This window comes from Hippopotamus amphibius, chromosome 12, assembly GCF_030028045.1.
Source record: "Hippopotamus amphibius kiboko isolate mHipAmp2 chromosome 12, mHipAmp2.hap2, whole genome shotgun sequence".
Taxonomy (NCBI): Eukaryota; Metazoa; Chordata; class Mammalia; order Artiodactyla; family Hippopotamidae; genus Hippopotamus; species Hippopotamus amphibius.
The window spans coordinates 86,914,458-86,926,632 of record NC_080197.1 but is presented as its reverse complement, the minus strand read 5'-3'; the positions used below and the strand labels follow the sequence as shown (position 1 = coordinate 86,926,632).

Genomic DNA, 12,175 nt, shown 5'->3' with positions numbered 1-12,175 from the left:
GGAAGAGGAAGAGAAAAGGAGGGATAAATTTCTGGGAATCCAAGCTATCACGCAACTTGATCCCAGTATTTGCTAAAGGAACAAATTTACTCACTTGCCCCTGAATGTTTCTCTACCTTGCTTTCCATGAATGTAAGTATTCTTTCACCTGGACAGTCACCTCTGTAAATTTATATGTACAATTCGCCCTGTTCTTCAGGAGACAAATTAGGCCTCTTACGGGTCTAGTGGATCTTAAAAGCAACTGTCTGTCATTAATGGAAAAACTGGCAAGATTTGAATAAAGCCTGTAGTTTAGCTGATAGCATTGACCGATATTAATTTCTCAGTTTTAGTAAATGCACCATAGTTACAGAAGATGTTAACATTAGGAGAGGCTAGGTGGAGGGGTATGGGAGCTCTCTGTGCTATTTTAATAACTCTAGTGTAAATCCAAACTTATTTCAAAATAAAAAATGTGTTAAAAAAAAAGTAACCATCCTTAAACTTTGTTTTCTTCCAGCTATTTCTGTCTCCCACGTTTCATAATTAAGGGTCTTAAAAGCACGGTCTTGTGTAGTTGCTATTTCCACTGGACCACTTTCCATTCCCTCTAATTCTACTACCAAAACACTTCTGAAGTAGCACCAATCAGGATCACCAATTACCTCTTTACATTTTTCATTTCATTATCTTATTTTTAACTTATTACTTTTCTCAATTACAAAAGTAATTTAAAAAACTTGTTGGGTGGGGAAGTCATAGTCAATACAGGAATATGCCTTGAATTTATGCTTTAATTTTCCCTATTTGATGCCTGCACTCCTCCCAACCAAGATAACCACTGTCAGCAGTTTGGTGCACATGCTCTCAATTTTTTCCTTATTTTTATACACTATCTGTATTTTTTCTACAAAATTATACTATAGTTACTATTCTGCACCTTGCTTTAATCATTTAATGTGCTTTTGAGATCTTTCCATGTTACACAAAATCTTAACCACATAGTATATCATATATAACATTATATACGATATATTACTATGCTGGATGTAGGTACCATAATTTACTATTCCCCCACTGATGAATATCTGCATTATTTCAAATGTTTCAGTATTATAAAGAAGCCTGCAATAAATATCCTTTTGCACTTATTTTATTTCACTTGTGAGCTTTTCTCAACGATCATTCCTAGAAGTAGAATTGCAAGATCAATGGGTACTAAACATATTTAATATTTTAATTGTCATTGCCTAATTGACTTTTCACTAACAGTGGATGAGAATATTCCTCATACCAAATATTATCGATCAAAAAAATCTGCCAGTTGTTTAGGTTACAATTTATATCTCGCGGTTACTTTACTCTACACTTCTTTGATTGTTAGTGAGGCTAAGCATTTTTTTGTATGTTTGTTGTTTCTTTAATTACCTGCTCACACCCTTTTACGTTTTAACTGCCAATTGCAGTGGACACTTCTGCTTTATTTTATTTATTCTCTCTATTGCATCTGATGTTACTAACCACTCCCCCCTTTTAAAAAATTCCTTGCTTCCATGGTTTCTGTGACATCCCTCTTTCCTAGATTTCTTCCCATTTCTCTAGCCGCTCTTCAGGTTTTTTTTAATAGGTTTCTCTTCCTCAGTCCCTTCCTTATATGGTGGGGTCTCTCACGGTTCTGCCTTAGGTCATCTTCTTTACTCACTTTACGTATTTTTCTATATATGATGTCCTCTACCTTCTGGTTTCACCCACCATGTGTCTGTTGATGACCCATGCCCTATTAACTCTAGCCACATAGCTCTCCTTACCCATCAGTTCTACCTGGAAATCCCATAGACATCTTCAATTCATCCTTGTCCAAAGCTGAAGTCTCCCCCTCCTCCCTTCATTCCTCACTCTGTTCTGTTTCTTTTCCTGAATTCTCCATCTTGGTGGATGGGACAATTATCTTCTCAGCTGCCAAATGTGCCTGTTCTCTTAGGCCTCCATGCTGTGCACGTGCTGCCTCCTCTGCCACTCCTTTGCCCCTTTGCTTAGCTAATTCTTAGTCATCTTTCAGGCTCAGTCAGGCACCACTTCTTCTGGGAAGTCTTCCTTGACATGTCATAGTCCAGGTTATGAGTCCCTCTTAAATTCTTCCCCAGCACCTTGAATATTTCTTGAATATGGTACTTATCACACTGGGATTATAAATTCTACTTTCCAAACTCTAAGCAGTTTCTTGAAGGCAGGGACCACATCTTATTCCTCTTTGTGCCTTCAGCACCTGGCACATAAAAGATGCTCCACAGATGTTTATCTATACTTGTGGTATCAACTTTTGTCATCCCACTGTCTTGAACCTAGTCCAATCAGGCCTTCATCCTATCACTCCCAAATAGCACAAAGTGACCAATGACCTTCATGTTGCCAAATCTGATGGTCAATCCTTAGCCTATCTGTGTGTTTGACTCTGTTGATAATACGTCTTTTAGAAACACTTTCTCCACTGGACACCTGCCACCCCATTCTCTTATTTCCACTGCTATCTCACCAGCTGCCCCCTCTCACTTTCTTTGCTGGTTCTTCCTTCTCTCTCCAACCTTTAAACACAAGGTGCCCCTGAGCTCAGTACTCAGACCTCTTTTCTAGCTGCACTCACTCCCCAGGTGATCTCATGCATCTCTTGTCTTTACAAACTGCTGGTATTTTTTTTTTTTTTTTCTTTTTGGCACACGGGCTTAGTTGCTCCGCAGCATGTGGGATCTTCCTGGAGCTGGGATCACACCCGTGACCTCTGCATTGGCAGGCGGATTCTTAACCACTGCGCCACCTAGGAAGCCCCAAACTGCTGGTATTTTAACACACACACACCTCATCTCCAGCCTGGATCTCTCCCAATTCCAGATTTGTGCATCTAGGTTCCTATCTGACATTTCCACTCGGACGTCTTAATAAAGAATTTTACACTTAACATGTCCAAAACTGAGCTTCTAATAAATATTTCCCCTTCTCTAGACCTGTTTTTACTGCCATCTTCCTCATCTCAGTGGCATGTTTCCTGGTGTTTGGGCCAAAAGCATTGCTGTCATTCTTTTTCCTCTACCTTCAGTATAAATCCCGACCACTTCTCATCACCTATATAGCTACCATTCCAGTCCAATCCATTATCCTCTTTTGCCTAAATCACTGCAATTGTCTCACAATTGGTCTTCATGCTTCTGCCATTGTTCCTCTACTCTCTTCCTTCTCTTTTTAAAATTTTAGTCAGATCACGTTGCTCCTTTGCACACAAACCCTCCAAAGGCCCTCAATCAGAGTTAAGGTCTAAGGACACTCAATGGCACTACATGACATTTCTCTTCCTATTCCTCAAATACCTGTAGAATGTTCTTGCCTTGAGACATTTGCACATGCTCTTATCTTCTGCCTGAATTATTTTTCTCCCCAGCTCATGTCCTCAGATCTCTGCTCAAATGTCTCCTTGACCACCATACTCATCCTTCTTACCTGCTTCATGTTGTTACCTGACACATCTTTATTGTCTGTCTCTCCCACCAGAATATAAACTCCATGGTGGCAGAGATGTAACCTGTATTAGTGCCTAACGCAGCGCTTGGCATGTAGTGGGTGCTCTATGAATACTTGCTAAATGAATGAGTGAAAGGAAAAAAAGAAGGAAGAAAAGAGAAAGGGGAAAACTAACAGGCAAGAAAGAGAAGGAGGAAAGAAATGAAACCTGCAGCTGAGTGAAATGTTAAGTTTTCTTACAGCACACCAGAGGGGATCTATTGGCGAACTGTGGGAAAATTAAGTCAAAGACCAGTCAGCATTGCCTCCTTAGAGAAAACAAAGTGACAGGGGCATGTTATGTTCTAATTTAAATAGGTTAGGTACTGAAAACTGCCAGGAGGATGTTTTTGTAATGCCAGCCAAATTAAAGAATTCTTGCCCAAATATGTGAGGCTTTTTTCCTCATGCCATTAAATCAAATAAGATTTCAAAAGAAAAACACTATCCAGCCCTGCTGGAAGTTAGCCAGCGGGAGAGTACAAATGGGTATGAGCTCAGAGCTGGTTCTGAGGTTTTCACCTTTGGTGGATCCTGCAGCTGAGAAACTTGCTAACTACACTGGGTCAAGAAGTTTGCTTCAAACAAAGAACCCAGGGGATGACAACAGCTGCACAGCTGCTACCAGTTAAATGCAGAGAGACATTCCGGTTGTTTGATTTGGAAAAAAGGAAACAGCCTGGGAAGCCCTGTATCCTAATTTGAGCAGAAGTAGTAGGCCATTTTACAACCACAAGCAAGGTACTTGGCCTTGCTATCCTTCACTCAACTCAGGAAAGAAAAAGTGGCTCAAAAGGAGAATCTTGGGGAAAAAATAAGATTCTCTGCACCTGAGCCAAGTTCTCCTGAGCAAATGATTCACCAATCAGACCAGCTGGCACAAATGCCTGGCTCAGCTGACATGGAGCCCATGCCCTGCAGAGGCTGCAGGTGGCTGGGCCACGTGGGTTCTGCCTGCGAAGTTCCACACGTCCCACGACTTCCAAATACTTACACTTCTTCTCTTTTCTATGTTTGCTTCTTCAGCTGCTTTCTGGTACCTTCAGAGAAGAGCAGGAAAAAAAAAGAGAATGTCTTTAATTAAACTTATACTTTTACTCTTTCAAACTTTAAAAAAACCACTTCTGTACACCTATCTCTGCCAAGGATTATCTTTAATCAACTCTATCAGAAGAGGCAGAGAATCAGAGCTGCCCTCACTTCCTGCACTGTTGCAATCACCCACTCTAAAGGAAAGATCCAAGACAGTGAGGTCAAATGCTGGTAAACAACTGGATAGAGCAGAAAGCCTGGGGTTTTTTCTGTTTGTTTTAATATTTATTTATTTGGCTGCACAACCAAATAAATAAAACCAATTTATTTATTTGGTTGCAGCCCATGGGATCTTTAGTTCTGGCATGTGGGATTTTCTTTTTTTTTTTTTTAGTTGTGGCACACAGGATCTAGTTCCCTGACCAGGGATTGAACCCAGGCCCCCTGCATTAGCAGCATGGAGTCTTAACCACTGGACCACCAGGGAAGTCCCAAGCCTGAGGTTTTAAAGTCCCACTTCATCACTTATTCACTGTGATCTCAGGCAAGTCAACCTTTCTAAGCCTGTTTCCTTATCTAGAAAATGATCTACTATAAAGCTGGAAAGATTAAACAAGGTTACATGTATAAAAATGTTTTGGAATTAGTCAAATGATATAGAACTGCATTAATCCTAGACTGCACATTTCCCCCACATTAATGCTTCTGAAATCTTACAATTCCTGTTGGCCAAATGATTGGGAGGTAGTCATACTGCCTGTAAGCGTGTAAACTTAGTCTAAGCTGTTGGTACCGCTGCTTTTGCTTAGTTAAATGTATTTGATGATACCATACATGTTTTAAATGCCACTTAAGTGTCTTTAAAGAGATTACACTATGATTGACCATTTAAAGAAAAATTGTTTTACTTTTTTTTAATGTATGCCACTTGTCACTGCCTTAAGGTAGAATTTCAGAATTCTAAGAGTGGTGTGTGAGAAAAGTTTCTGTGCTAAACAAGCATTGGTCCTTTTAAGTAGCAGTATTTTTTCCTTAGTGGTGCATAAAATAATGGCCCAGGCTACAGTCACTGGCATCTTAGAGTTGATAAACAGGCTTATATAATTTTATTATTTTAATTTTATTATTACTTTCATCATTTTATTTTATAATTTTTTTTTACTTGCTCAAAAGATCCCTGAGAAACAACTGAAGTCTCAGGACTTTTCAGGAGGGATCAGGTTTTCTCCATTTGAAGACAAAGAAGTCTTGGGAGGTCCAGGCTACAGCAACTCTCCAGACCACTCAGAACCATTTTAACCTGGCTTCCTCAGAGCCTCTGAGTCAAACACTGAAGGCAGCACCATCACTTGGAGAATCCCCACCACGTGCCTTCCTTGGGCATGTATCCCTAGAATTCACCAACCCAACCCTAGCAAAGGGCGTGGTCAATGGGCCACTTGTCACTGCCTTAAGGTGGAATTTCAGAATGTGCAAGGCATTTGGGCAAGGAAAAGGAGATGAGACAAAAAGATGAAGAGCAGTATGGGAAAGGGCCCACTCCTCTACCGAAACCAACAGTCAACTCATAAATACCTGCGCAAGCTCAGACTTTCTTAGTGTGTGTGTTCAACAGAACAACCTCATCCGAAACGGAAGCCAGAGGAAGGTTCTGGACCTGGCACCACTGCTTACCTGCCATATAACCCGAGTTACAGCACTTCATTTACTTGGGCCTCACGGATGAAACTAAGTGTATGTGAGAGGATTTCTAAGCTCTCTTCCAGTCTTATTACTATTTAAATTTTAACAATCAGATATCAGTGTCTCATTCACCAGGCTGGGTAATACTCTGAAACTGAGCAGAGCTTTCTTATAGGGTAGAGTGAAAGGAATTCCAAAAATTTCCGGGATTTCATTGACCACAGTTTACAGAAAAAAATGGGATTAGAACCACTACAAATCAAATGACAAGCTAGAAATATATTTGAAACTTACATTACAGACAAAAGGCTAATTTCCCTAAAATACAAAGAACTCTTACAAATCAATAAGAAACTGACAAACAATAGAAAATTGGGCATGAACATAAAGATACAGTTAACAGAAAATATCAAACGACTCAAACAAAAAATAAGAATGTTCAGCCTCAAGGGACTGCCCTGGTGGTGCAGTGGCTAAGAATCCACCTGTCAATGCAGGGGACACGGGTTCCATCCCTGGTCCGGGAAGATCCCACATGCTGAGCAGCAATGAAGCTCATGTGCCACAACTACTGAGCCTGTGCTCTGGAGCCCACGAGGCACAACTACTGAGTCCACGTGCTGCAACTACTGAAGCCCGCTCACCTAAAGCCTGTGCTCCACCAGAGAAGCCACCACACTGAGAAGCCCATGCACCTCAACAAAGAGTAGCCCCTGCTCGCTGCAACTAGAGAAAGCTCACACACAACAACAAAGACCCAACGCAGCCAAAAATAAAAATTAATTAATTAAAAAAAATGTTCAGCCTCAAAATAAAAATTCAAGCAACATTAAGAACATTTTTCATCTACCAAGTAGAAAAATACTGAGGGTATATTAATATACTGAGGGTAAATTAATAAAACCTCCATGTAAGGCATTTTGTCAATTTTACAAAAATTACAAAATTACAAAAGCACAAATGTTATGATTCACCAATTCTGTTTCCAGAATTTATCTTACAGGTATACTTACACAAGCAAAAATGACTTTTACATTAGATTATTTGTCATAGCATTAAATGTAACAGCAAATGACTGAAAACAACTTGAATGTCCATTAGCAGAAGACTAGTAAATAAATCATAATGTATTCATGCAACAGAATACTATGCAGGTACATAAAGAACAAAAGCATGGTGGTAATGGTTGCACAACAATGTGAATGTACAGTAAGTTCAATCCCTGGTCCAGCAAGATCCCACATGCCTCGCAGCGACCCCCACTCACCACAACTAGAGAAAGCCCATGGGCAGCAATGAAGACCCAATGCAGCCAAAATAATAATTAATTAATTAATTAATTAAAAAAAAAGAAATATGTTCTAGGGAACTTCCTGGTGTTCCAGTGGTTAGGACTTGGCACTTTCACTGCCTTGGCCCAGGTTCCATCCCTGGTTGAGGAACTAAGATCCCACAAGCCTTGGGGCATGGCCAAAAAAGTTCTAAGCACTAGAGAAAAAGCAGTGAAAGAAATAACCAAAAGAGTTCCCGCTCTCAGACAGCTTATAGTTTACATATTAAACACATACATACACACAGAAGCGCATACACACATACATATACACATTCATACACACACATATATAGGGTAAATCCTTCAAAGAAATAGAACAGAGTATTATTGAACTACCTAACAAAGGAACCAAACTGAGAAGGCGGGTGTGTGTGTGTGTGTGTGTGAAGGAAAGTCTTGCTGAGGAAATGACCTTTCCGCTGAGATCTGAAGTTTGATCAGAAGGAGTTAGCCAGGCAAAACAAAGCAAGAAAAGCATTCCAGGCACAGAAGAAGAGCACACACAAAGTCCCCAAGGCAAGACGGTGTCTCATGTGTATAAGATACACAAAGAACTCCAATGTTGCTGAAGTATATTGAGAAAGGCTGAGGTCAGGAGATGATGCTGAGAGGCAAGGGCTTTGCAGGCTATGCTAAGGATTTTGAATGTAATCTTAGGCACAATGAATGGTCACTGACCCAAGCCATGCTTTTAAAAGAGCAGTGGATGCTGTGTGGAGAATGGGCTGGAGGGAGCTGAGAACGGAGGTGGGGCAATAGTGAGAGATGATGCTGGCTTGGGTCCAGGATGGTGGCACTAGAGAAAAGGTGAAGAGATCTGAGGTGTATCTCAGAATCAACAGGATTGGTAATGAGGAATAAGTCAAGAATGACTCCCAGGTTTTTGGCAGCTGCGTCAATGGAAGGAGCGAAGTGGGGACGGGGAAGAGCTCCGCGTTAGCCGTGCTAAAACTAAAACGTCCACTTGGTGATGGTAGTGATTAGATGCGTGTGTCTAGAGCTCAAAACGGAGATCTGAGCTAAAATATACATTTAGGGCTTGTCTGTCCACAGATGGTATTACAGCCATGGAAATATATGATATCATCTATGAAGAGTGCATAGTGGAAGAAAAAGCCCCAAACTCAGTCCTGGAGACTTTAACATTTAGCAGTCAGAACATGAAGAAGCGGTGATAATAGAGAACGGGAAGGAACAGAGGTAACAGAAAAACCAAGAGACTCCCAAAGAAGCCAAGAGAAGAAAAATGTGGGAAGAAGTGGCAAGAGGTCATCTGAAATGAAGGCTAACAAACATCTCCTTGATTTAGCAACACAGAAGCCTTTGGTAACCCTGGCAATCCTCTTCCGTTATAAATATAATTTATTCAACCACAGTCTTTTTAATAGGCATTTGGATTATTTCCAGTTATCCAACATTACAAACAGTGCTTTGGTGAATGGCCCTGTACATGTATGTTTTTCCCCACTTGTACTACTATATCTGTCTGAGAGTCCCTAAAAATGGAAATGCAGAAACACAGTGGCTTATGACTAGAAAGGAACTGAGAACTGGCCTTGAACTTATGTTTCCACACCCCTTGGGTAATCATCTACAGTATATTACAGCAATAATACAATATATGAGAGCTGGAGCCAATCAGCAGACAGGTTAATTCTTAGCCAATTGTTCTCCAAGGCAAGGAGAACAATTTACACTGTGGTTAGCTGGTTAAATAAGCTCAGAGGTTCCCTTCCCTTTACTGTCTTAAGAGAAACATATATTTAAAGAAAGATCAAAGCAGTTTTCATCTTTAGTCCTGTCCTTCTAGCACTGAGGCATCTGTAAGATACAGGTGTATACACCCATGGCTGTCCTGAATTGTCTTTAAACTCCCACTCAAATATCACTACCCTTTATTTGTAATGAAGTACTTGCTTAATAGTAGATACACAGGGGGAAAGCTTCCACACCACTGCTTTCTTCCAAGTTAGGTCCTTGGTATTTTTACATTTTGACTCTCAGAATGCTAAGAGAGGTACAATCCTTCCAAATTAAGAATTAGATCAGAATTCAGGCCTTAGACTTTCCTCAAAGACACTCAGAGCAACTAGCATTATTCTGACACAAAATGTGAAGGTCACTGGATAAGGGCAGGCGTGAAGGCATTTTAAAGATCCAAATGTGAGGGGGAAAATATTTGCCATGAGATTTCTATAATTAAAATCTTATCCCTCTTCCCGTTCCAGATTTTCTTGTCCTCTAGTCTCCTCCTCATCCTATACAGAATTTAATCTTGCAACTGTTCATTAATGCTCAGCTGTGAGGCAGGCAGCTAGCTGATGGAAGATGCTAAAATTATCTGGGGAGTCATAACAGTGTCTCAAACTTTTCTACGACCAGAAAACAGAGTTCCTGAGCCATGACTCTTGCTTGTATGCCTTCAAATAGAGCAAAGGTCTCACTGAGCCAAAAAAGGAAAATGGAAACTCCCAAGTATTAGGAAATTAGAAAATACATTAGGTAATGTATTTTGTTCTGGAATAATTTCACCACTAGATGTTACAGAGAAGCAAAGAAGTTATCCAGGGAGATCTGAGGGTCAAATGTTTTCTTAATGAAGGAAGAATGGTCACAGAAAACTAAATATAAACCCTCTTCTTTCTTGGGATTGTAGAATGGATAAAGTTACAACAAGAGTGGGAGAGGCAGTGACAGGAGGGCATGCACGGTGGTGGGGGGATTAAGTGTCCTGGATTAAACTCTGCCACTAACTTGGCGTGTGATCTTCAGTCATAATTGCTGGACCTCAAGTTCCTTACTTGTCAGAGGAATAGAATAAAAGTTAGCCAGATCAATAGTTCTTTTGCTGGAGAATCCTCTTTTCAAATGATAACTTAGAACCTCATATATAAAAGGGATCAAAGCAGGACCGCTGAGTTGGAAGGTCACAGGCTTGGCCCTCTAGATCTTCCCATCTTCCCAGAACTGGCCCCTGAGGTTCCTCTGAAGAACTCAAATAAGACAGTTTGAAAACCACTGGGCTAGATTCTCTTCAACTCCAAAAATATATGAGTCAAAGAGGAATCTTCTGCAAAGAAACCAAATTCTACCAAAAGAGTCAAATTTTAATCAAGCAAAGAATTATGCTACACTGAAGTCATTGGTGAGTGAAATCAAAGCTAGCTGTTCAAACTGACCCATCAAGAGCACCCTCCTTACTCAAATGTAATGCTTTATATAGTATGGAGGTTTAGGAAAAGAGCACCCTCCTTACTCAAATGTAATGCTTTACATAGTATGGAGATTTAGTAAAAGAAATGTCTCAAGTTATAAAGCACTCATGAGATACAAGCTATGATGCTAGAAAAATCATGCATGTACATATCCATGTAAAACATTATTAACAATTAGAAAGTAAAGCCCAGGGACTTCCCTGGTGGCGCAGTGGTTTAGAATCTGCCTGCCAATGCAGGGGACATGGGTTCGATCCCTGGTCCAGGAAGATCTCACATGCCGTGGAGCAACTAAGCCCTTGAGCCAACAACTACTGAGCCTGCGTGCCACAACTACTGAAGCCCATGTGCCTAGAGCCTGTGCTTCGCAACAAGAGAAGCCACCGCACTGAGAAGCCCGTGCACTGCAATGAAGAGTAGCCCCCACTCACCACAACTAGAGAAAGCCTGTGCGCAGCAATGAAGACCCAACGCAGCCAATAAGTAAACAAATTAATTCATTAAAAAAAAGTAAAGCCCAGCTAATCCTACAAACAGCAGCCAGATTAAGCTTCCCCCAAATACCATTTTTATATTAGTCTCTGATCACAAACCTCCCAAGGTTTCCTAGAGTCTCTTAACCAGGCTTGTATAGGATTTACTAATTCCAAACGCCATAACAGAAATTATTTCAAAACAAGAGAAAATCAGTACTGTGAGAAGCAGAAATTAATGTATGCTCTGTGGAAAACAGTCCTGCAATCTGCTTTAGGAACCTACTGTGAGTGAATCCTCAAAGCCTTAAGCAGTATCAGCAATACGTCTCCACTGAGTACGAAACCTGGAGAAGAAATCCAGGCTGATTCTCTGGTTTTCACTGTCTTAAGTGCACATCATGCCCTGTCCCATTTCTGTGTCTTACCTCCTATCATGCCCCTTCCTCTGCAATGTCACCACCATCTTCCCAGCCTACCAAATAAAATTCAATTCATCCTTCCAAACCAGTTCAATAGTAGAATCTATGCATCAGAAGAAAAATACTAGACAGAAACAAATCAAAATATTAACTTGGGCAGGTTACTCTCCACACCTCAGTGCTCTCAACTATAAAACAGGGATAACGTCCCCTCCTCATATAGTTTTTTTTTTGTTTTGTTTTTGGCCACACCACATGGCATATGGGATCTTAATTCCCCAACAAGGAATCAAACCTGCGTCTGCTGCAGTGGAAGTGTGGAGTCTTAACCCCTGGATGGCCAGGGAAGTCTCTCCCTCCTATAGCTTTTATTAGGATTAGAAATAGTATCGATTTCCATCAAGAGTCTAGCATAGTACCTGGCACACTGATTCTGATTAATGGGTTCACGATTTATAGTTTTGCATAACTGCCACTTGCCCTTAT

General features: G+C 40.6%; 1 protein-coding gene across 2 annotated transcripts in view; it reads right to left on the bottom strand.

Annotated features, from left to right (window-relative positions):
* The window catches only part of LIMA1 (LIM domain and actin binding 1), an 82,692-nt gene that overhangs the window by 38,651 nt on the left and 31,866 nt on the right, over positions 1–12,175 (bottom strand). For both annotated transcript variants that reach the window (XM_057701877.1, XM_057701878.1), the window contains exon 3: positions 4,526–4,571. In XM_057701877.1, the coding sequence (XP_057557860.1) occupies positions 4,526–4,571 (46 nt within the window). The remainder of the gene's footprint in view (positions 1–4,525; positions 4,572–12,175) is intronic.